This window comes from Cloeon dipterum, chromosome 4 (genome assembly GCF_949628265.1).
Source record: "Cloeon dipterum chromosome 4, ieCloDipt1.1, whole genome shotgun sequence".
Lineage (NCBI taxonomy): Eukaryota > Metazoa > Arthropoda > Insecta > Ephemeroptera > Baetidae > Cloeon > Cloeon dipterum.
This window is the reverse complement of record NC_088789.1, coordinates 16146951-16172937: the sequence shown is the minus strand read 5'-3', so window position 1 is coordinate 16172937 and position 25987 is coordinate 16146951. Positions and strand designations below refer to the sequence as shown.

The 25987-nt window shown below is 42.9% G+C and overlaps 2 protein-coding genes across 6 annotated transcripts in view; both read right to left on the bottom strand.

Annotated features, from left to right (window-relative positions):
- LOC135942347 (connectin-like) overlaps positions 1 to 337 on the bottom strand; it is a 131123-nt gene extending 130786 nt beyond the window's left edge. For all 3 annotated transcript variants that reach the window (XM_065488416.1, XM_065488417.1, XM_065488415.1), the window contains exon 1: positions 202 to 337. The gene's annotated coding sequence lies outside the window, so the exon portion shown is untranslated. The remainder of the gene's footprint in view (positions 1 to 201) is intronic.
- Positions 338 to 1235: 898 nt separating this feature from the next.
- LOC135943966 (regulator of G-protein signaling 7) overlaps positions 1236 to 25987 on the bottom strand; it is a 29271-nt gene continuing 4519 nt past the window's right edge. The window contains exons 2-16 of one of the 3 annotated variants that reach the window (XM_065490632.1): positions 22831 to 23035; positions 15321 to 15417; positions 11760 to 11810; positions 11379 to 11488; positions 10614 to 10739; positions 10278 to 10547; positions 9385 to 9560; positions 9252 to 9325; positions 9023 to 9152; positions 8684 to 8905; positions 8514 to 8623; positions 8228 to 8417; positions 7466 to 7525; positions 5269 to 5958; positions 1236 to 4556 (exon numbers count right to left, since the gene is read on the bottom strand). In XM_065490632.1, coding sequence (XP_065346704.1) covers positions 5280 to 5958; positions 7466 to 7525; positions 8228 to 8417; positions 8514 to 8623; positions 8684 to 8905; positions 9023 to 9152; positions 9252 to 9325; positions 9385 to 9560; positions 10278 to 10547; positions 10614 to 10739; positions 11379 to 11488; positions 11760 to 11810; positions 15321 to 15417; positions 22831 to 22887 — 2352 coding nt within the window. In that variant the 5' untranslated portion in view covers positions 22888 to 23035 and the 3' untranslated portion in view covers positions 1236 to 4556; positions 5269 to 5279. The remainder of the gene's footprint in view (positions 4557 to 5268; positions 5959 to 7465; positions 7526 to 8227; positions 8418 to 8513; positions 8624 to 8683; positions 8906 to 9022; positions 9153 to 9251; positions 9326 to 9384; positions 9561 to 10277; positions 10548 to 10613; positions 10740 to 11378; positions 11489 to 11759; positions 11811 to 15320; positions 15418 to 22830; positions 23036 to 25987) is intronic. The other 2 variants (XM_065490630.1, XM_065490633.1) reach the window with 2 other exon arrangements.

Below are 25987 nucleotides of genomic sequence, written 5' to 3'. Positions count from 1 at the left end.
CCAGATTTGCAAAATCTGCCCGGCCTTTGATTGTATTTCTCCAGCATAAATCATTTTCGACAATATGAGTCTATTCACGCCTTATCATATCTTTGCTGCACAAAGTCTCTTTCCGCAGAAAGTGTCACCGTTGACAGCTGCAAATCTTATCCTAGCTTGACGAGAAGCGCAGATATTTATTGATGCGAAATTGTTTCCTACCTGTTGGACCGAAGTAATCCTCGACGTAGCCGAAAGCGCGCACGGCGAACAAGAGCACTCACGGCCGGTGCGTCTCGAGAGGAGCCGACTGTGGATGTGAGCCGGCCTCAGCTGCAGCACATCTCGCGCCGCTTTTGCCGCCTCTCGCCGCTCTTTGCGCGTAGTGTGCCCATCAAACAGGAGGGAGAGCACTTTTCGAAAACCGGTTCGAGCTGCCAGAGTCCTCTGTTTGCTTCACTCGATACTCGGTCCCCATAGGGGTGGCCGAGGGTGAACTGCCCTGCGAATATCATTGGAAAAAGGGTTGCTTTTTTACTGTATTTTAATAAGGAAATGTTCACGCTTTGGTGACACGCATAATTTTAATTTAAGGCTTGATATATTATAATTAATTTATCTCGCTTGGACTCTTTTTATTGAAAATTTTTATTAAATAAAATTTTTTATTAAATAAAAAAATCTAAATAATCAATTTTAGGAGTGTTTATTTTTCATCCAAATAAGAAATAACTTATTTTTACTTTAACTTGGGAATCATCACTTCACAATCGTCGTCATCTTATGTCAAAATTAATGTTACTTAATCATACCCAAAATGATTAGTACTTCTTCACGCAATTGAAGTAGTTTTAGCCATTTTTAAACTAATGTGGATTAGAAAAAGTTGGATGCTATAATTTATTGGTTTCGTTGTAACAATATATTGTAGATTGTGCAGCATAGAATTTGCAGAGAAATGTAAATTAGAAAAATGATCGATTTATTCATTATTATTATTATTTTAAACAATCCGACGTAAAGGAAAATTTTCCTAAGAGTTTAGCCTGGTTTCTTGTCACCCGATTTCTGTAATTATGAATTTGGGAAGCTTTGGTCGGAGTGGAGATATTAAAATTTTGAGGTCAAAATTTATTGTATAGTGCAATATTTTAATGTTCAAATATTTGTGCTTTTTTGGATAACTTGTTTTCAAAGTAATAAGTACATTGTATGATCAGAACCAAAGAGGTCGTCTCAAAATCAAAGGCGGGGTGTTTAAGAATAATTTTTATTCTTACAATTTAAACAATCTTATAATGTGTGATGTTTTTTGCTACAAACAAAGCTACAAATACACGGAATATATAATATATTACGCATATTTTGAACTCGCACATCATGACCTGCTCTCACTTTTTGTAATGCTCAGACCCAATCAAATCAAAGCGTGTGTCGTGTGATGGTTCAAAAATATCAACAGCCGACGCGGCGGACCTCTGTTTTAAGTATGCGCGCTACCTCGATGCGAGAACACATTTCAGAACTTGATCATCGTCTAGGATTACAACTCGCCACTCTCACTCTTTCTCTCTCGCTTGTGTAGTTTTCTAAACCAAGTATGCGCGCCTTTCCATCACATTTCTAAAATTGCGTTCGTCCGACACATGCATTCATTGCAAACATACTAATACACGCACGTATTCCGATGAATGAAACAATTAACGTATAATTATTTCATGAACAAATGTCAGTTTGACACTCCTTGAGGCCTCTAATGTAGCATGAATTTATAACTGGCCAATCGGAAATTTGGTGATAATTTTCATATCTAGTTTGATCGTGTATATTTTATTCGTTTTTACTATTACTTTGGGGCAAATTGTTCAGATTTTAGGATCGATGATATTAAATTTGATAATCAATACACGTGCAATACTTGTGCAGTAACTGTTGAACATTTTATCGCTTAAAGATAATGGTAATTTAATATCAAATTTCTTGTTCTCGCTACTACCTTGTATAATTTTCAGCGTGAAATGTATTTTTTTTTTCATAATCAGACAGTTTTCACAGTAAATGCTTCTTTTTTATTTTATTTTTTCCTCTATAACACTCAGTGTTACACATCATCTGCTTTTTGTAACATATTATTAATTATTTCGTAAGTGGCTATATCTTCTCAATGCAACATAATGGCCATCACTTTTGATGAACGCTTTTGCATTTATTCACGCTAAAGGGGCCACGAGAGAAAAGAGTGTAAATTTTTTTGAGTCGGGAAAATGTGAGAGAGAATAGAGATTTCAAATTTTATATATATATTATTTTCAAGATGCTTAATTGTGTGAGAATATTTTGTTCTTTTAACTAGTCGCAAAGTCTCTTTTCGTGAAGTTTTTAACAACTCTTTATTCATAGGCCAGTGGGAAAGTGTTCTTTGGAATGTTTTGCTTTTCAATCCTTGCTTTTCATTCGATTAGGGCTTTGAGATGTTATTCGAGTGAATTATACTATCATGTCATATTTAAGGTTTTCTTTTTCTTGATATTTATATTGTCTTTTATTGTAGATACTACTTTGCAATTGGTATTTTCAAGTAGCCCATTATGATATCAATTTCTATCACTCAATCTTTTCACATACTGAATTACCGCCGATCGTTTCATTAAACCCATTTAATTTTAACTTGCTTATGGACAGTTGGTTTTTCTGTTTTTGTGTCTTTTATATACGCTGCATCTAACATTGTTCCATTTGAAGGTAAACATCAAATCTGCGTCTTTTTCACAAAAATCTATAGTCTAGAGAAACAGTTATGTTTACTTGATGTTCATCAATTCTCTTTTTCTTCTGCATGGCAAACGAAATGTAGGTCTAGAAAATGAATCGGTAAAGGAATTTTCAGCCCTGTAATCGTCCAACAGTTTCGTGTGTATGTATTTTTTGTCCATTTCACAGTGCCTAATCTTACGTATAAATTATCCCCAACATGACACGAAATTCTTCGGTTCAGCAGCAGTAGTTTTTGTTGTTTGTTGTTCACCCTAAATATACATATTGTGCTAGTTTTTGCTTGATTTCTAAAAGATGAATTACAGAAAATTATTATTATCAGTTCGTTTTGCTCTACACTGCGTCGTCATGTTCATTCGCGAACTTCACTTTGTTAAAAACTGAAAGTGGAATGCAAAACGCATTTCTGCACCACCAATGTCCTTTTCGCGATGCACAAAAACGTTTCTCTTCCGCTTTGGGGGCGTGCACACGCGTCTTCGGTCAGTTTCAGCTTTTCACTCGCCTGCAGTGTACTGCGTGTGCGTATTGCTTCGACATATATATCTTATATCAATTAAACCCATTCAAACAGCCTGCCAAATCTGACCAAAAATCGAGGCAGAAGCTCTCCTGCGCGAGAACGGCGTTGGAGAGCCTCGGCCAGATTTTTACAACTTCCACTTTTGTCGTGCATTCCGTGAACTACATTTCTGCGTATAACAATGGTATTGAACGTACTTTATTTGAAATTTCTAACGACCACGCTGGCACCCTGCCAAATAAATTAAATGCTCGTTTGCTTTTGGCTCGTTTTCCACTCACGGAGCAAGTGCTGTGGAGGCTCTGGTACACGCACACTTATTCGCTATAGTATGCAGTCCGCTAGGGGGCGGCTTGCGTTTTTCGAATATTGTTATGATGCACACGCGTGCACACTCAACACCAAACACTGAATGCGATACGTGAGATAAATTCACGGTTACGTACTCCGCCGCGACGGTCGACAACTCTTGATTTTCAATGATTCGCGCACTCGTCCGTCCTCACCCGTCGAACGGAGTATTATTTTCAAGCTTTATTAGATATAAATATGTATGAATGTGAGATTGCGTGTATAATATTCACGGTTAGAGTATAACATCGAGAGATTGAATAGTGCTCGTCATAATACACAATTGGATAAAATTGCGTGATATTCGTGACATTGATTATAATATATTTAGAATAGTTTAAGTATTATACTTTTACGAGTAATTCCTGCGTCCGTCGCCACAGCATTTGCTCCACCGATCCGGTTTGAAAATCGGCGTAATTCGCATAATGCGGTTTTCTGCTGAGAGCTCATTTATCAGGCCGGAGACGAGGGCTTCGGGGTGCAAGTGGATTCAGATTACTCGCCTGTTGTCAAGTGCACTGCAAAGGGCTCAGAGAAAGCAGCGTCTGCCCGCAGCAGGGAGCAAAAAGCGCCAACACCAAGCCCGCGTCTACGAGTGTCAGCAGTGGTTTTTCCAAGGCAAAGTGCCGTTTTTCGCTTGAAATTTAAACTTGCTTTAGAAATGCATTTCATGAAATTCAGTCCGATAATTTGAGATCTACACACATGCCAGCAAGATTCCCTGGTTACCCCCCAACATGTCGAGCATTCCGAATACGCTAAAGTTTGTGGAAAAGCTGAAACTGTCGAGGTGCTGTCCTCCTCCCGCAGATTTCAGATGAGCCACCGACTTCGCGAAGTGACAGATCGGTGGCCTGCAAATGGCTATAGGTAGCCGAGAGTTGAATATGTCTTGACGTAATTGGTGTCAACATTGCACGCCTCTCTGAAAGCAAAAGTCAGTTCAAGTCGCTTTGCCATTCTCGTGCGGGTCGGACGAGCCAAATTTCATGTGTGTATGTGTGTCTCGGACGTTAATTGGCATGCAGAGTTTTTGCTTTTGGGATGATATACACTTACAAACCAAGTCTCAATTAACAAACGAATCGAACGAAAAAAACAGTGAAGACGAAAACTGGTGAAAATAAATAATTGAGGTTTTTATTTTCGGACGATAGAGGATTTCAGAGGAGGATGAGGTTTAAAATCACACGAGCTACATGTCGCCATAAATTTGAAGCACCTGTTTTTTTAAAGTCCACCAGGTGCATTGGGATTTTTACAGAGAGTCTAAATGCATTGTGCGTTTTCTACAAAATGCCGAGGGCTTTAAGAAAGCGAATCAAAAGATTTAGAATAGCACACTGGGGGTTTGAAAAGGTCATGAACTTCGAATGTAAAATAACCCGTCTTCTTTCCCTAGCGGACGCTCTGTTACTGTTGTAATGTGCTATGAATGCAGAGATCAGCTAACAATAAGACGATCTAATTGCTAAGGCCGCGATCGAATGAAAGGGACAAATAGACGGCGAAGACCGCAACATAATAACACTGATATGCACGGCTCAAGAAGGGTGAAACGAAAAATAACCAGGGAAGGATTGAGAATTTGGAAACAGACATCAGCAGCTTATATCATCCACAATACTTATTCTTACTTTTCGTGTACTCACTCGTCCTCCCAAGGGCAAACTTCGTTGCTCTTCTCGCCCGCAATGGCCGCCTTCTTGGCCGAAGTCGGCTCGGCACTCGTTGAAGCTCTCTGGTCCGCAGTCTTTGATGTCTTGTGGTGGTGCGGAGGCGCCGACGACGACGACGCCACCTCCGCCGCAGCTTTGCCGCCCCTCGGCTCCGTCTTTTCTTCTCTCTCTTTGCCTTGCTCGAACTCAGCCGCCTGCAACGGCTCCTGCTGCACGCCCTTCTTCAGCTCGACGGCCACGATGACCGGCTTGACCGCCTCCTGCTGCTTCAGCGCCTCCGGCGTCTCCTCGTCGATGCTGCTGACCGAGTGAACGCGGATCTCCGGCACCATCGACACCGTCGGCTGCGATGTGATCACCACCGGCACCAGCTTCACCGGCACCGGCACTGGCGGCAGCACCGCCGAGCTAGTCGGCGCCGACGAGGACAGCTTGCCGACGGCTGCCTCCATGGCTGTCGCCCCCGCCGCCGTCTCCTCGCTGCTGGTACGCGGCAGGGGCGCGTGCTGGCTGCTACTGGTCGTCGGCACGTCGTCCCACGGACACACGTCGTCGCGCGCTGCCAACTCGGACGGCGTCGCCGACTTGACGTCCCAGGGGCACACGTTACTGTCGTCGGCCGCCTCCTTCGAGTTCGACCGCAACTCCCTGCAATCGATAAACGCTCGTCAGTGCGGGTGACTTGTGCGCTTTGCGGGTCTGGTCGAAACTCTCGGAATTGGGGAAATTTAGAGCCACCTAACGAGACGAGGTATATTCAAATCTTAAAGTACAGAATCAGTTACTTTAGTTAAAGAGTTTTACTTTGAACAAATATTTAAAATTCTACTTTTTTCTCTCTAATTCAAGTTTATGGGATAATTAGATAGTTTTTACTAAGTCGTTAATACTCATGCGGTTTAGAACGGGCCACAACTAGATTTAAAAAGATGTTTGCATGCACAAGCCTTAGCAAGCAGAGGTCTTGTATATGAGAACACATTTATCAACTCTTCTACTCTACAATTTATTTTTGCTGATTTAATGCACCATTTATTATTTAAATTTAAAATTCAAAACCGACATTTGAACCACAAGTGTTGGTATTATGCGAATGTAATAAGACTCATTTCAGAGCAGCTCTCACCGAGCCAAATAAAACCTACAAAAGAGCGTAATATTCTCTCCAGTAATTAGTGGGCTTTAACTATGTATTAATAATAAAAGGCAATTCCAGCAACGCAGCGACCCGCACTCACGTTTCACGCAACTGCGCGCAACTTCAAAGTGGGTCGCCGCAAGAAATCAATTTTCCACGTGCTTTTCCATGGAGCCAATTAGCAACTCTGTTTTTGCAGGAGCCCCGCTTTTAATTGAAAATGGGTTTGATGGAACTTGCCTTGCACAGTGTGTGTGAGAGAGAGAAGGGAGTGCAAAACATATATAGCCACTTAAAAAGGAGAGATAATACCTGCTGAATAAACACATAATACAAAACGAGTGCGAATTAATATTATTCTTTCAGCACAGAGAAGTGCTCCAGAGAGCACAGCCGACCGGAGAGAGAATTAGTTTTCGTTTAACAGCAAAGGAAGAGACAACTAGATCCACAACTAGATGTTCGAAAATACGAGAAAGGCGGTAAATTAAAAGAGTGTACGTGTTTGAATAAATATTTCTGACGACCAACTGCAAATCAGCGCAACTGCAAAAGGTACACGGAGCTTTACATTATCAAGAGCAATCAACACACATAGAGCGTCTTGCTGAAATGCGGGCAGGAAGAGAAAACAAACACATGGAGTATATGTAATGTTCATTAAACACCAGGCACGAACGGCAAAAAACCGTCCCTCCAAGTCATTCTCAGCAGCAGTGGCGGATCTCAATGGAAAAGAACAAGCGAGCGGCCTCTACGGGAAAATTTGAATTTCAAATGCTCGCCGCACAAAGTTTTCTTTTGCAACAAACGTCGTTACACTTCTGTAATTCTCAAAACCGCGCGCGCCTCACCCGAGGCCACGGGTGCGTGTACAAATCCGCAACTGCTCTCAAGCATTTCTTTCTTTTTCTAAAAAAACGTGCTTCCACGTGTAAGACCAAAAGAGTGGCATATAATGAGAGTTTGGTGGCAGTGGTGGTGGTGGTGGCGGTGCTTTAAGGGGGTGCGACTTACACTGCACTACTAGGCAGTCTGACATTACTTATACTGGGCGTCAGTGCTGGCAGATCTCCCCTGCGAAAGAGCGGCCCTTGTTAGTGAGTGAATGAGTGAGTGTGCTGAGGAGCCTTCTCTCGTTTCGGCGTTTTGGGCGGTGTGTATGCGTGTGTGGTGTGTGCGGACTGGGGTTGTCGAGACGAGCGAGAGGGTGGTGTTCCGGGTGGGGGGCGGGCGGGGGCGGGAGGCATCATCAACCATTAGCACGCATTTGGGTTTGCCGCGCGTCTAATGAGGCACGCCGCCGCGCTGGCATGGGCTGCGGCCAAGCAGGTGCCGCCGCACACGAGCGTGATTATTTTTAAAATTAGGTCCTGCCGCATGAATAGCTCGTTTTCGAATCACACACAAAGCGACTGCGATTGAAGCTCGTAATTATAGTCGGGGCAGAAAACGCCATCCATCGATTCGTTTGCTCTACTTCACACGCGGTCAAAGGGTGCAAACATCAAACTAACCAGCCAAGAGCCGGCAGAGACTGACTCCGCGGCCCCGGCAGCTCTGATTAAATTGTGAAATGAAAAGTTTTGGGATGCTAGTCTGGGTGAAATCCAAACTTTCACCATCATACCTCGAGCTAATAAAAAAAAATTGCGGCCGGACCTGGGAAAGTTGTGCAAATTGAGTTTGAACTGTGCTTTGCTCGCAAAAACATCATGCCAAAACCTCAAACGCGATGGGAGGCCGACGCGCACGGAACTCGAAATTTGGCCTACTCACCTGTACGGAGTTTCACAGCGCATTTCCGCAGTCACATTTGTATGGCTCAGCGAGCCGGGGAGGCCGTGGGGGCGTGTGGGGGGTGTAAGGACGTCGCCTCCAGCCGCCGCCGAGGCAGCGTTGGCCGCCGTCGCGGCCACAGCGGCTGTGGCGGCCGGACCACGCGCCAGGTCGTGCGAGGAACCCCGCACTGCAAAAATATTGTGGTTAGGCAGTCCCGCTCGACTTGCCCGTCGTGCGGCGAGTATGCTTCGCGAAACGGCAGGCGCTCTCGTTTTCTACTGACCTGTGGTTGCTTGCTGTGAATTTGTACCCGCATTAACATTGTTGGCACCACCGTTGGAAGCGCCGCTAGTGGACGTCTTCTTCTTGGTGGGACCGCCAAAATTGAAGAAACTGCGGGCACGCACGGACGCCGTCAGGCATCGGACTGGCATGGGGTAGTTAATTAAATACCGTTTTTTATGTGAAGGTTGCACTCCGGCGGCTAGCAAGGCCTTAAAGTGCTCTGAGCGAATGAAGCGAGGGTAGCAGTCCTTTTTTAACAACAGGGTGTACACATGATCACTGGCATAGTCAAAGGCGAATCTAGACGGTGTTTTCAGCTCGGACTGCGTCTTTTCCATTGTTTTGCCATCGATGTTTACCTCACACGGCGCTCCAGCTGCCAGAAACTCGCTGCAAAAATTGAATGCCATCAATGATGACCCTCCAGCAACATAAGTTTCGAGCCTCATCTCCCCAGTTTCCCCGCCCACCGATAACGCGCCCAACTGACAACAAGCAAAAACTTACGCGTAGATTTCCTTGACTTTGTTTTGAATCTGAGACTGCGAACTTCGCCTCAAGTCATTGACGGCCGTCCAGAACCTGATATTCTCGTGGCTATACTCTTTTCTGAGGTAATTCGTGAACTCTTGCAATCCTACAACAATTCAGGCGTTTGGAAATAATGTTATTGCACAACTCGTCCCAAACATTGATGGGAAAGTAGAAATGCGAATGAGTGTAATAAATCGCTCACCTGTGGGGTCTGAAACAAGTTCCTCCATTGATAGTCCCCACCTCCTAACTCTCCTTTCCGTTGGAACTTCCACTCTTTTGAACGCAACGTCAGAGTTAGTAAACTGCTGTGAGTGTTTTTTTTTGTTACTTACAAGATGCTGTTAATTTGCCAAAAAGTGGGGTCGTCCGAGTGCCACGGATTTGAAGGCTGCACCGGCGTAAGAAAAGGATCGTACTCGAGATAAGTGTTGGCGCATTGGACGAGACTATCGAGGGCTACAGACGTTTTGACGCGCGTTCTATCCGAAGAAGACTGAAGAAATTGGACCTGCGGCAGAGAAAAATTCACACTTATTGACTGCTAGCTTCGAAAATAGATAGTCACGTCGTCGTCGCTGGCGTTCGCTCATCCGCCGCCGCCACCGATGGAATGTGTGTATACGCTGCGAGCGAAAAGACGATTTTTCCCGTGTGGGAATTCCTCCCTCACGGCGGCTTGATGGAAAAAGGCAGAAAGAGAAAAGAGCGACCGCAATACGAGAGTCGTGAGTGTGTGGGTGCCACTGCTCATTCGCCGTATTGATTTCCACTACTCAAATCGCGCTTTCACAAAAGTGGAGGAGAAAATTTTAAGATACGGCGCACTCGCTCGAAGAATCGGAAAAGTGTCACTCGGAGGAATCGGAGCAGCGATGTCTCGAATAGTTTCGCAGCAGCTCCAATAACTTTTCCGGAGGTTCTAATGATCTGCCTTCTGCACAGACCCTCATCAAGCCGCGCGAAGGAGAGAGAGAGAGAGAGAGAGAGAGAGAGAGAGAGAGAGAGAGAGAGAGAGAGAGAGAGAGAGAGAGAGAGAGAGAGAGAGAGAGAGAGAGAGAGAGAGAGAGAGGCCCTGTATCGGCCCGAGCAGAAAACTTTTACAACTTTGCCGTCCGTGCAGCGTATCGTGAGCGATAGGCAGACGGTGTTGATTCATTTTTAATGATCGCGACTCTGTGATCTCCGAGCCAATATTGCGGCTATAAAACTGGTCGGATATACTCGCCTCTTTCTTAGCATCAGCCACGGTTTTGCCTCTGGCCGCCACCTTCTGCTGTCTCTCCAGTCGACACGCGGCCAGCGGAAGTGGTAGGATTTCGAGGGTTAAACAGCCAGGTGGTGGACGGTAGACTCGCCAGTAGGCCCGTTCTTGAGAGTCGGTCACGATCTTGTCTCCTTTCTTGCGATCTTTGGCCAGCCTGACCTGCTCTTCAGCCTGCATGATGACAAAGTCCCACTTGTTTTGCAGAGTCTTTTTGAGGTTGTTGAGGGCCTCCTGCGAACACAAGCAGCATTGTTTCAATTTATTTTTCATTTTCAATGTAAAATTCGGCTAGCTTACGAGTTCATAGTCCTCGAGGCCATGGCGCTGCTTGTTCCGGAGGCTTCTTTTTGCCAAGTAGATTGCATATTCCAGGTTATCCGGGCTGTGTCCGTGGGCTGCAGAACTGGGCCAGTAGTAAGGAGTCTGGAAATCGATTTCTTTTTATAGACGTACTCAACATGCGGTGACAAATTTAAATTATCACCAACAGAAACAATTTAAGCGTGGTATTTTTTTTATTACAACTGGGAAAAAGCGAATAAATGCCTGTTTCATGTTAAATATCTAAATTGGCTTAGCGTGCGTCTATTGTGCTCTCGCATTTCCCCCAATCGAGTCACACTGCTCGCGTTTTGTGGTGATTCTGTGCCCAAAATCTGGGGCAAAAGCAGCCCGCGCGGCATTTCGTGTTTCCCAGCAGGTGGCGCTCGAATAATTTATACATGTCAGCGGTTTACGACGCTGGGTTACACGAGTCAAAAGGGTTGCTCTGGACTTGATTTGTGGTCACCGCCTCTCTAAAGGCCACTTTCAATCGCAATTTATAATATGTCAACCGAGCTAATCCGCATATCCAAGAGCAATCACTTTGATGTGCGTCGAGAAAAGTTCAGCAGGACGTTGAAAGCGAAATCAAGCGATTTCCGTAAACACAGAAACGAAAACACAATTATTTAGAACAATGACTCCGTTCAGATCAATATTCCCGGTCCATTAGTAGGGGTGGCATTTATATCGCTATACGCATCCACCTACGTTTAAAAGGAAAATGGATATACTCACTTGAAAGCGGTACAGAGAGCTGTCATCTTTGACCGTGAGCGTTTTGTTGTCCGTGACGGGGAAGAAATAGCCGCTTTGACACAAAAGGTTGGCCAAATGTACCGCCTCCGCTGTAACACCAAACACGTCGTGAAATTACGACGATCCGAAGACGCTGCTGCCTCTCGCTCCTGTCTTTTTCCACATCCACAAAAAGCGAGATGTGCGAAATTGACACAGAGCTCCACCTCCGCAGCAAATTTGTGTCGTGAAAGAAAATATAGATTGTTAAACGTAAAAGCCGAGTGCAGGATTTTATCGCTGTCATATAAATTTTATGGCTTCCTCCAAACAGGCAGCACGAATTATTAAATCACAATACACGCAGTTTTTCGTACTCACATGAGTCCTCTATGGATAGTCGCTCCATAAGCCATTCTATCAGATCGTAACCTGAAAACAGACGCAGAGAGACAGTCCATTAGAGCAGGCTGAGAGTGGCGTTAATGCATGCGTATGTATATTAATGGCGGCCAGTGTGCAGATAAGCTTCGCATTTGGCTGCCACCAGCCGAGCCAGATTTGCATCTTCCGCGAGCGCATAATTTGATTGGAGCCGAATTTCGGCGAGTGACACTCGCGGTGATAAAACGCAGCGTAAACATGGAAATTAAATATCCAATTTTAAGCCCATAATTCCTCCCGCAGTAAATTAGTCTTCTGAATTAATAAAATAATCGCCACCAGCATCTCGATGTGTTGCAGTGTGTGTCGTGTCCGATAAACTAGAATGCCGCATGAGAATTTATTTTTAAACTCAACAAAAATGAAATAACAAATCACAAGGAAAATGAGTGAAACTCTATAATGAGGAATTATTTCACAGCACGTTGCCATAAAATCATCTTGATTGGCTGAAACATGTAAGGTAAAAGGGATTTTCTTTCTAGAATTTTCGTCACATTTTAAACCTGAAATTATCGGTGGAATGTCGGGCCTGTGAGCTGTATTACAGGGAGAGCGTGTGCAGGGATTTCAATTGCTCTAATTATGATTTTTTTCCAGTCAGCAATGAGTGCAGTAGATTGATTTCATTAAACAATAATTCAAAATTTCCTGCGGGTAGGATTCTTTTGTGCAGGTTGATGAGGCCTGAGGGGCTGAAACAATGGATGTCCAGTGCAAGAACGTGGTCGATAATTTTTCTATTCAAAATGTCAGCCGCTCACTCTTATTATAGAATTCTACACTGAGTAGAATTTATAAAATACCTTTATTTTTAAACAAGTAAAAACCAATATTCAATTTTAAGGACCACTCCATTCTCAGTGTAAACTGCGTAGGCCCGTTCCACGATCTAATAATAATTTAAACTCCCTTGAAAACAAACACCTAGCTCGTCGATTCGATTATTGAGTCTTTCTCTTTCCCTAACATCAACAAAATCAAGCACTTGATATTAAAGTTGAGTTGCGGTGGCGCCACTCGAAACGGCCTACCTTTCTGCTCGTCGCATGCCCTTGCCTTTGAGAACGGAAAACTATTGTTTCGCCTCTGAGAGTACACTCAGTATACGCTCAGTATACAGTCAGCCGTCTAAAACAAGGGGATGGAAATTAGAGCGGTGGCGGCAGCAACGTGTGGGCACGAATAAAGGAAATTTTTGGCTTTTGTGAATGCGATATGCGGAATTTATTAACGCACGCAATCCCTTTCAACCTTTCACCTGTGGCAGAGGCAAAAACGTGCACACATTCGTGGTCCACGAGATGAAATTTTCAACGAGGTGCAAGCCATGTGCAGTTTGCTACCCGTGCGGGAATCAAAGGGCTTCTTGCCTATCTGGAGCAACACATCTGCCACCCTCACCAACGAAGACGAAAAGCAAACACCGACACCGCGAAAAGCAAGAGCGAATGCAGACACGGCTGCACTTCATCCGCGGCCGCCGCCGGCACGGGAGCGTTCAAAGGGCACCCAGGTATTGGTTTTCGACCGCAACACGGGAAATGGCAAGTTGTGAGATGAGGTTAAGCCGCTGGCTGACGAGCGACTGACGTGAACTGTTCAACAGAAAAGTTCGCACGGACGTGTGCGAGAAAGTGGTTCTTATATCGCGTATTCTCGTTTCAATATGAAGCTACGGTGTGATGTAAATGGGATTTTAAGAGGAAAAATATTCTGTTTGGTACAAGAATGTTAATTAATCCCAAATCATTGAAATTAAACTGTTAACTTAGCCAAAGTCTCCCAAAGCAGAAATAAGTTGTCCTGGAATCCGACAATTTTTATGATTTTTAGTGACCGAAAATTCCATTGGAAATTCCCCCCCCCCCCCATATTTCCCATATTTGTATGTTGCACAAGTTGGAAACCACCATTTACGCTACTAATTGAGCGATTAAACAAGCCAAAATTCCTCAAATTTAATTTGAACAATCATCCCTCTATCTAACTCCTTGAAAGAAAGTGCTTAGAACGTACCAAGATTAATTTTAATTATAAAATTAATGTTTTAGCGTGATCCAGCATCAGTTTAGCCCTTTTCAGCGTGATCAGGGGGTCAAGAAAGCTAATAAATACTGCAATATCAAAAAGCAGTTAAGACAAAATTGCCTTAAAAATCCCCACTTGTGAATAATTTTTAGATATAATTGTGATAAATCACGAGTGATGTTTTGTTTTTTAACTGAAACCACTTTCAGTAGCATCCCTTGGACAGCGTGAAATTAATGTGTTTGCTGACAACGAGCAACTCGGACCGAGTCAAGTAATCTGTTCCGGACAAATCCGAGCCCGAGCAATAAATCAAACTCATTAAGCGATTCTCCAGTAGCGTTTCTCCCACGCGCGTTTTTTTGCACGCGATGCAGGACTGGTGAGCTGCGTTGTGCAGAATGCGGGCAGCTCCCCGCGCCAGAGTTGGATGACGCGCTTGCTGAGGTCAGTAGTGCGCGTGGGTGGCTGCCGGTTGCTCGAGGCGAGGGTTCAAACACAAGCCCTTTCGCGACGCGCGCTTCACAAGGAAAAGCCTCGCGGTGGAAAACACTTATTATAGCCCCCACTTGGAGTGCGCGCCCGAAACACAGAGCCCAGAATTAATTTGCTTGCAAACTTGCCGCGTAAATAATTCACGGCGATGCTATCAAGGGGCATATTCCGCTCGTTATTAATAAACAGCAGCTGTAGAGCTCTGGAAAAGCAGGCGGCAGAGGAGAGATTGCTAGTGTAAATATTTAATTTTCGTGTCTACAAACAGGAAAATGTCAAAATACGAAAAAAAACCTGCAGATCATGGAAAACGGGCCAACGGGCGCAGGGTTGATGTGAAATGGTGCTTTGTGTTTGTGTGGCATTAATATTGCACGGCGAAAATTCACAGAATTACACTGTAAAAGAACGTTGCTCTCCACGGGCTGCATATAAAGTAACCAACGTTATGGCCTCTACATTTAGCAAGGCAAACAAGCTGTGCACACACAACACACTCTCAAAAGCCCTAATTGAAAATTCCGAGACTGCGGTGTGAAAATAAAAACGTTGCAAATCAGCTTGCAAAATCTCCTAGTTTTTTTTTAATTTCGTACTTCAATAACATAAACCAACACAATCAGACCACGCTTTAATTAAAAAAATTCTACTCCTCTATCGGTTGAGCGATATTTCCAGGGAAGAGCTAGTAACTACCGAAGTTTGCAATTTCCTGCACATCTAAAGGGACGGACGCCGTCGCTGCGAACGACTAGCATCGGCTAATTTGCTTCAAAGGCAAAATAATTATGAGGTGATAGCGTCGGTTAGGAGGGGAAAAAGTAATTGGAAGGGATTAGATGGTCGTTGACGTTGTGACAAGCGGCTCGGTTGGTGGCTGCCGAGAGCGGATTTCTCATCTGCTCGGCGCGCAGAACTGCAAACTCGGGTCATATCGTGCGGCCGCGCGGCCAGCTTCAGTCGTTCACTCACCCATGAATGCCGCTGGAATTGAGGTCAAGAAAAGCTTTTGGCTGCGAACAGGAACTCCGCTCTCTGGATCCTGCATCTCGCGAACCAAGCCCTCCATCTGAAACAAAATTTCAACCCTGTTATTGGGTTCAGCCAAAACGAAAGTGCACGATCCAATTTCCCGTTATTTTCCTCCGGGTGCACTCCTATTTTCAAGAATTATTCTTTTGACATCACAACCCAGAAGAGTCAGCATGAAATTGCATTTTTAAATAAATTGGACAGCAGCAAAATTGCGTTTTAAAAATTCAGCAAATATCGACTATGCGACTTCTTATAATGTTGTCGCATTGCACAGAAACTCCTATGAATACTATGTGCGCATCAGTGTGACATATTTTTTCATTTTTAATGGTTTCCAGACACTCGAAGACACAGAATTGCATATAGAAATGGCGTTGTTACAGCACTGAACGTTAAGCGAAAAAGCACGAGTGCAGAGAGAATTCCACTGATTTGTGATGGTATATCTCATTTATCATTTCAAATCCGGCAATTAATAACAGTGGAGGTGACAGTTCTTGCAGCTGTGTAGAAAATATGCTATTTTTAGCGAGTATCATGATGAAATAGATTAGTATATAGAGGCAACATGATCATAAAACTTGGCCTAACTTGGTTTAATATATAATTTAATTTATTTACTGTTTTCTACAGAGCGAAGCTGAAACATATCCCTGCGCTGAATATGCTTTCCAGGCAATGCAAACTAAAGCAAGAATTTAATTAACGCGCGACTCTGTTCCATAATCAACGAGACCAGCTGCATAAAAAAGCAGACTTATTCCTCGTTCCGCCATGGGACAAAAAACGAGGGCACGTTGCCAAGGAAATCCCACCCAAGCTAAGCTGCTAAAAATGTGGCGTTTTCGCACAATAAACATTTGGGAAAGACGATCACCGCCGTCAGAAGCTCTGCCTTTTTCCGTATAACGCAATAACCGTTTTTGGCCTCGATTTCGTGGCACACGCAGCATCTGTGGGCACGAGTGCGGTGACGGTCGGATTTCCCTCCGCCCGCACGCCGCCGCATCTTTTTGGTGGTGCGCGAATTCGGCTCAAGGTGGCGGCGTGGCTAGCAGGCAGCCGTCGTCGCCGACGGTATGAATTTTTAAGCATCACCGCAGTGTAATTAGAGAATAATGGTATGTGCGGCGAGGATGAAGCGTTGATTTCTCAGGAGGATATTTAACGGCAAAAAGCGGGCGGAACTCCCACCGCCGTCGCCCACACGGCTGAGCAGCAGCTGTGAAGGCACGACGATATTTTGGCAGCGTGCGTGTCGACAAAAGAGAGGCATCAATGCGGTAATCTTCTTTGAACAGGCCCGTGATTAAGAAAGGATATTTTTATCAAGCGAAGGAGAAGTAAGCCAGTCGGGTGCTCTCGAAATCCTCGTTCCCACCGTAAATTATTACTCGCTTGAGTGGAGGATGATACCGGCGTGAATAATTAACTCGGCCGGGAATCCAGAATCAAGAGTAGTTTAACAGTGTATACTCTAATTTATACGCACCGCCAGCCCTGATTTACAATGCAAATTATTCGCTTTTGTGCAGCGTTTTTCTGCTTGTAGCAAATTTTCTTCATGCATCGCCATCATCGTGGAACATAGCAAGCTCGGTTGCGCATAATATAACCAAGTTTCCTCAGAAGTGTGGTCTCTCAGCAGATGATGAAAAACGCATCGAGGGCGCTTGACGCAAAATGATTGTCTAGTCACCTCAATCATTCCCAATTATTTATATTTAAGTATCGATAATTAAATTTAGATTATATTGATTTTTACCCTGTTTGAAATAAAAGTAAATAATTTTGCAGATTGAAGAAGGAACTTATTTATTTTCTTGCAAGTAAACGTTAAAAAAATTAATCATACAATAATAAAGATCGATCATTTTTATGATACTTGGAAAATGTTTTTGACGTACTCAATAAATGCCAAATATTTGGGGTTTTCAAAACAAAAATTTATTTATAATCTCTTCAAAGTTTCTGTGCTTTTTAAACGGTGAATATACCGAGAAATAAAATTTCCCCCTCAAACAATACACCGGTACAGGGATTCCAATGAAAAATAGCGGAATGAGAATCATTTTCAAGACATTCAAATTTCTGAAATAAATGTAAAAGTCTTAATTTCAACATTCGCTTGTTCCTTTTTTTATAGGAACGTTTATTTATTCCCATAAAAATTAATCAACAAAATAGCACTCAAGAATTCGTTAATAGAAATCTGACATAACATATTGAAAAGTTGTCGTTTTATTTCAACCCACTAGTTCCGGCTGTCAGCTACAGCCCAATATCATGGGGAAAAATACAGATTGGATATTCATGCAGATTGATTTACATAAAATGCACATAAACTTCACAGGGACATATTTTTAATAACAGACAAATGATACAGTAAATTTAAGCAGTACAAATTAACATTTATAATTTAAACTTGCTGTATAAATTTTTAATTAAGTTTTCCTTGTAAATTTAACTTAATGATATGAACTAACTCTGCGTTTTTGTTTCCATAAAATAGGGTTGCAGTTGACAGCCGAAATTAACATAAATATATAATGACGACTTTTCAACGACTGATGTTTTTTCTTCGCAGTTAGTTAAATCGACCACTCGCTGAAGCCAAGAATTCACAGTTTAGTTGATTGCCATTCTGTAAAAGCTCTTTGATTGCTTAAAAAAGCCTTCCCTTTCACCAAAAGTGAGGAGCAAATAAAAAGTTTGATACTTGAAGCTGAAAAACTGACTCAGTTTGATAATGCATCGGCTGACGCTCATTTATTTGCCTGGTGTTGATGCCTCTCGGGTCCTTCTATTTAGCAAGTCATCGTGTGTTCGTTCGTTTGACACACATTCGCAACTTTGCGATATTGATTACAATTTCATTCACTTTCCGCTTGTCTCTTCATCTCGGTCCATTAATATTCATTAGCAGAGTAAACAGACCTCCAACCCTATCATATTGCGGCGGTGGCGGCACGCGAAATAGGCTCTGTCAACACAGCAGCCGGGCTGCTTGAAAAGCAGCTTTCTTTGTGGACGAAGAGGTAGAGAGAGAGAGGGAGTAGAAAAATCCGCGTTATGACGAATTCTAATTGTCCCCACCATGCACACGACGGCGCCGAAAGCCTTCACCTGCGACCCGTTCTGCGGTGCTCTCCGGCGTCGGACGCAGCGTGTTGGCGCGGCTGTGTTGCGAGTCATTAGCCCAATTAGCACCCCCGGCGGGCTCCGGCCGTCCATCTGGAGGATCAACAGGACCACTCGCGGGAGTGACGTCACCCCGATGAACATGCAATTTGCAGACAAGCGCGAGGGGGTGGCAGTCTGACGGACGGACGCGCGGGCGGGCTGGCGCGGTCACGTGACCGTGCAGATGGGGTGTGCCGGGGTGAGCCGCCGCTGCCACCCCTGCTGGAATGGTGGTGCTCGAATCGATAAGTATAGCCGGATGAGGCGGCCCCTTACAACATGCTCCACAATAGGCGGCTGACTCTCCGGCAGCAATAGCTCTGCTTCTGCTCCTTCTTTTTGCTACTTGATTTCGCCGACGCGATTCTTTCCTTCTTTCGTCCGACTGGCCGGCCGGCCGGCCGTGAGGTAGCCGGGGAATTTCATTTGGCCGGATGACCGGCAATTCTCAACGTGTGCTATATACGGCCGCGCGCTTGATGATGAAGTCGCCGCTCGAGTGGAATTAAAGCTTTCGCAGAGATGAGAGAGCAAAAGAGGAGAGTGATCGCCGCTCCGCATTCCAGTGGTTTTAATTAATTTTTGCCCCCGGCCTGCTGGCTGTGCATTTTCATGAACTTGACGCTCGAAAAATCTCATTCCGCTTATTGTTTTTATTTGCGCTGCGGGCTTTTACTTAAACTGCGGCGAAAATGGTTTGGCAAGCACGCTCCATTGAGAACTTAATAAACATCACATAAGCCTACATTTATTTCGTTGCAACTGTGCTATGTTTAAAAAGTAAATTACAGTTTCAGCTAAGCCATGCTTCTAAAAATAACAAATAAGAATTCCTGCTGAAAGCAATTTTCATGCTATTCCACCTTGCGTGTTGGAATGGCATTACTGCGTGCATGAGAATGAGATAATATAAAAGGGTATAAAAGCATTTTCACTGAGGCGTGGATGCGTGCGCCAAATTCAAATCACGTATTTAACTTAAGCCTAAAAAGATAGACCTGGAAATCCACGGTTTGGAACTGAATTACTTGGGGTAGCAAAATCTCTCTAAAAAAGGTGAAATCAATTCAAAATATTTATTTTTTTTATTTCCTGTGCAATCATTCATTGATTGATTCCTATGAAGAGTTTGCGTCATAATTGACACTGAGTTTACACTAGAGAAGAAATAGACTGTATAATCAGGAATTTGGCAATGGTGAAATTTATCAATGAGTGAGCGAGTTTTTTATATAGTAATCTGTTATCTGCAATTAATTATACCGACATAATATAGTGTAAACCATAGGTAAAATAAAAAGTCCGATTGGTCTGGCGTGGTGAACAAATTTCGCTTCCACCCATGGAAAGGCCGGCCAAATTTGCAGATGATTAAACAGGAAATTCCACTCTTCTGACTCTCCTACAGCTTTTGCTAGTTACGCAACGTTGCGCTGGCTGCATGCTTTTTTCTTTTCAATCGAATCGGCAATGCATGACGCAAGCCAATAAGCTGCTCTCTCTCTCTCTCTCTCTCTCTCTCTCTCTCTCTCTCTCTCTCTCTCTCTTTCACACACACACACTCACTCTATTTCTGTGCCCCTTTTCGCGAGTCGCCTAATTCAGAGCAGGCATGTGTGCGTGTATGTGTTGGCTCTCCGTGCTTGCAGCGAACACTTCCTTGCCAAGATCCTTTCCAGATCCAATTTGCATAAGCAACCAACACACAGCACAGGGACAAACCAGGCTGGCTGGCTGGCACTATGGGGTTGCTTTGCTTACTCTTTCTGGGCCGCGCGCGAGCGATGCAACACGGCACACAAAACTGGTTCGAGGGTTGCACGACGTGCAAATTGCGAGAGCTGCTCTTTAAGATTTGCATGAGGCGCAAAAGGTCTACGCGAATACTTTGCTTGCAACTCCCTTGTCGGCCAATTTGTCATTTGATATGTTTGAGTTCGCAATCAAGTATTCATGAAATCTGTCCTGCTCTTTGACATTTGAATTGTAACGACTTGATGCGCTACAAGCGGAGGACATTTGAAATGTAAGTGTGATCACCGTTGCCAGTGCCACCAAAAGGAATATCGACATAATAGTAAAATCACTTTGTTAGGAGGCTATCATTCAGACGACAGGTGGCTGCTTTGAATTTGAAAATAAATATCTTTGAAATTTTTAATAAATAAATATCTGAATATTTACTGTTGAAAGCAACTGATTGAAATAGTTAAAAGGGGATTCATGACATTTCCACATTTGACATTTAAAATTTTAATTTTTAAACACGAAAAAATACACGAACAGGAAATTTAAATAAAAAAGAAGTAAATACAAACTGCTATTTTCCACGCACAAATTGAGAAAGCAAGTTACAAAATCTCGTGAAATCTTGCCACTCGCCTCTATTCGCTACAAAAATCCCCCTTACAAAATTTGCAAGCCCCAATAGCCCATAATTTATATTTTGGAGGTTATTTCAAAGAGTAAAATTCTGCTTATTTTGTCCCGTCAATTGTGGATATAAAATTAAAACAAGAAAATTAAGCAAAAAAGTAAACGCGAGATTGTATTTAACAAATAAACAAGTGCTTTGTAAATATGTAAGAAGAAGCGTCAATTTTTGCAATTTTCTATATGTTAAAAGTTGCAGTTTCGGTTTGTGGAAATCTCTTATTGTCTCCATTTTTTCTTAAACTACCCAAGAAGGGAAACACTATACCTTTTACAGAAATCATCCCAATTCCCTTTTTTACAGTTTAAATCTAAATTTTCCTCTCATCAATGTGGATAAATCAAATGCACATAATAAAAATAATTGATGATTCTCAATGGAAGCATTAACGAATGCTACAATTACTAACAAGTAAAGTGAGAGCTTGTTTTGCACGCTCCGTCTAACAAAGCTATGCAGCATGTCGCACACCGGAGACGAGCGTGCTGCATAACCATCAATGTTGGATATCGGTCGCAATTAGAGGGTGTGAGAATGCGCCGGAGGCTGCGAAGCAAAAACGAAGGCAGCAGCATCTTTGCTTCCTGTGTGAACAAAGTCGAGCTTGCGCCTACAGGTTGTCAATACTTAAAAAGAAGCAAGCACGCCGCGAGTACTGTGTTGTCTTTAAAGGAATTGAAAGCTTAATGTGTGTCTCTCGGGATTATTTATTTTGCTCTTTCAAACAGACTCGAAGACATTTAATCCAATTAGAAAACAACTTTCTGATTGCGTTCCTCCATCAGCACTTTGCGGTCAGATTCGTTGCTGCAGTTCATCGATATCGGTGTATCAGTTTCAACACAAAAGTTTTTTACTTTTGACATATTTATTCCGAATGGAACCTGATACATTTATATGGTATTCTTCAGTGCCGAACGGTTTTTGATGAAGAAAAACAGCCGCCTGTATTTAAAATTATTAGTTTTTATGAATAGACACGCCGCTGCTCCATTGATTTCTGTTTTAATACCTTTCACGCAACAATTTACCCAAATCGATGCCTAATTCGCCTTGTATAGGAGCGCAACAAAAGCACCAAAGGGAGAGAATATTATTCTTTAATACCAAACACAACACATAATGTACATCCGCACACAAAGAAGCGGTGCCATAGAAAATTCCGACCACATTTTCGTGCAGGATGACATTCATCCAGCCCCCACGGTGCAGCTCCGAGGGAAATTCGTTTTCGGCTGGGTGTTTTCGGAGCAAAACCCGACGTGAAACACGATACGCACACGCGACAACGCAGCGTAAGCGCAGGTGATGTGGACGGATTGAGGAAATTGAAAGACGGAGGCATTTCTTTGCTCAGACGGCGCAGACGAGAAAAGGAAATAGTATCTGCGATAGACAGAGCCGTTCGAGCGATTTTCGCTCTGACAAATGGCGGCCTTTTCTTTACACTCAAATGGCATTCGGCGGCGCGCATGAGGTGGAGCGTTGTCGCTGCTCTGGCCTTTTCTGCCAGGCTCTTTCTCGCTCCTTCTCTATGAAGCTTTCAGTTAATTAATTTGGACGACCATTGTTGTTTGAGGGGCGGCGGATTTTCCCTCAGGGAGTCATCCCACGACTTTAAAAGCCCGCGCGCCGTCCGTCCCAGTCCGTCGTCTAAAATTTATACGCTGGCCGAAATAGCCTCGCTCAAATTAGTTGCCCGAAACTTGGCTGTTTTATCAACTCCCGCCGCACTGGGCACATTCGGCAAAATTTCGCCATTACACACAAACAGCGTTCAAGCGCTGTTCCCAGATTGCGAAACTTGCCATCCGTGTGTGTGAAACTCACCTTGGTGTAGACCTTGGGTCGGTTGGCGGTGTGCTCTGTGAGCTCAAAGTGCTCCATGTCGGTTGTTACAAGCAGCTGGCAGTTAAGAGTAGTGAAAGGTGAAGGTCGAGGGCACTAGCCCGGCTCCATGGGGCTGTGTGCCCTCCCCATGACTGCAGTCAAGGTGTTGCCGCCGCCCCTCACCACCCGCCGCCTCGAATGCACCCTGAAACAGAGGACAAAAACAGATTTGTAATAAATACCAAAACTAAAATAAATGCATCAAGGCAAGAAACTTTCGCTTAGACATGGCGGTGATTTGGGACTGTGAAATTCGTGAATTCTGCAGCAAGTGGTTTGTCTCGGAAAAGTAGGGATTCCCTCATTGTCAGCCGTCGTGTTGCTGCTAGCGAGCAAAGCGGGCAGTGGAGGGAGATTGTTAATCATAGAGCAAGCGAAATAACACGTTCTTGTCCCCCTCCACTCGCAGCGATAGAGGCACACGGTACACATTCTCAGCTTTCCACTGATTGGCTGCTCCCCAAATCTGCCTAAACAAAAGGGATTTGTGCAGATCTCATGCTCTTGAGCGCTTGGTTTGATACGCATCACACTTTTTTGATAATAAAGTTCTGTTATAGGCAAAAATTATGATCCCAGGTTTTATGTAATCCTTTTGCCTTCGTCTCTTTAGATTATACAATCCCATACTGTTTGTGGTTTTTAACTGTAGAACCCTCCCCAGTGTTTAAACAGCTGTTCGTGAAAGAAAGCTTATTTAATTAATTTGGTAAAAGAATATTCAGTATGACGTAATACCATTTAAATGTTTGTATCTTATAGAGATTAAATTAATGCAAGTTAGGACAATGCTATCTGCACTGCTGAAAGAGAACAAAACAGGAGCAGACTGACAACACATCTTCTTAAAATTAGTCTGATCCAAAATTAAAAGAATAATATTATTAAAAATAGGATAAAGTGGTTGGGATGGGATTATAATCAACCTCATCTATTTTTTATACCTTGAGTGATGGCTCAAATTAAAAAAAAAAATGACCAATTGCTTTAATCTGAGTAGGGTTTATAGTCATGTTGGGCTTCAAAATGTGAACATTTGAGTCCACATATTTTAACGCTTTAACAGGCTGTTGGTTGCATATATCTTTTGAGTCTTTGCCAAAAGATTTCATTCTAATTTTATCAATGCGAACTTCCTAAATTTCAAGATCATAGTTCTTCAAGCACGTCTTCGTTCTTCTATTAAAAATTCAATTGAACTCAGCGGAAAGGCTGAAAAAATTTGTTTATACCGCGATAATAAAACGGTTGAGCAAATTTAATGTAATTGAACTAGTTTCCCTTCATCCGTGCAGGAGCTCCTTGTGCCAAGACCACTGGAGCAGCGCGCCAACAGCGCGCGCTTTTTCATTTCTTTTGTTGATTCCGCGCACCCCAGGAAAAAGGGCTGAATTCTTACATCACGAGTTGGCTGCTGCCACTGGCACACGCGAGCGGCGTTGTGACACATGGAATGTCATTTGTTAAGTCTAGTATTGATTGGCTGCTGCTGCTTTTTTACCTCCTCTGTATGTTTGCTCACAAAGCAGCCGATATTCCCTTCAGAAGCAGCTCCAGTTTTCTCTATATAAGACGAGGAAAAATTAAATAATCTTTGGAGTGTTTCGTAAATTTCCAACTTTGCTAATAAGTACATGGGCCTTAGCCAGAACTTGTTTAATTATTAATTTGAGGAAATAATTGAATTAAAAAATCATCCCAGCTGGGAAAAGTGTCGAAAAGTCATGCGGTTGCTTCATTAAAACACATTAATCCGGTGCCACGAATTTCAAGGCACGTAAGAGACAGCATTTCAACAGAAAAGCCGTGAAACAGTAGTCTAGTTGGAGTCGAGAAGCAATTCATCAAAAGCGATATGACAATGACACCACAATTTTCTCCGAGCATGAACGCTAATGCTTCAGATTGTGCAGATAAGTGATTCATCCATCGTTCAATCCGCGCAACGTCTGTGTAAGTCAGACAAACAAAATTTAATGCATTTTTGAACCGTTTCCGCTGACGTCACATGCACGCGCGCTATGTCGCAGTGGCAATTAATATCCTTTTGCCCACCCACTTGCTCACCGCTCCGTGCACAAATAAACATACACTGGCCGCGATCATATTTATTCAGCAGCAGACCAGCCTGTGAATTCCAGAGCGAATGTGATGTGACCGCACTTTTACCATGAATTTTTTGCAAGTGCTTTTTGGCATCCACTTTTTTGCTGCCCACGTTCACCACATGATGAATTTTTAATTCGAAAATACACGGAAAAGGCAAACAAAATGTAACTTTTTAACGAATGCTTTATAATTAAATCATTTGGTAGTGTAATGTGCCAAAATCCGCTGTTCCAGTGACACTTGTCACATCCGTTGTTTTGGAGATTGGAAAGCAACTGCAATTTTTCAATACATACTGGTATTATGAAGGACTAGGGATTTGCCTGATGCAATAAATATATTATCCCCATGCGAAAGTTCATTTGCGATAAATATTTTCCTTTTTAGAGATTGAATTAACAATGGAACACTGGGTTCGTTCCTCTCTCTGATATGCAAAAAGTTTCCTCGAATGTGTTCACTTTTGTTTATGTACATGGACTACACCAGTCCGAAATTTTCAATCTAGAATTTTCGGGTTACCAACTGTATACGTTTTGTAGGAAAACCCTTATAAACAATTAAAAAAATACAATTTTTGTTCAATCGTAATGACTTTTGGTATATATCGACTACGATTGATGGGTTTGTTGACTTTTCAAATTTCTTTGGGGTTGCTCCATAGAAGTGACTTACTGTGCCTCTAACGTTTATATTTTATTAATTTAGTATGAAGCTACTCCTATATATATTCAAGATTACAAAATTTGCTATATTTTATAATTGATTTTTTTGTCATTTTTAATGTTTAATTATTTAAATTTAACATTGATTAATAATTATTCTTCCTGCAATTCATTTACAGTTTAAAACCAAACAAAACAATTTATTGTCTCTTATTAATTATTGAAGATTTAATAGTCTTAAAATAATTTGACAAAAATTTTATGTTTCGCCACAATATAACTAATTGTTTAAAAGTTACCACAACTAGTGTTTCTTTTTCAAA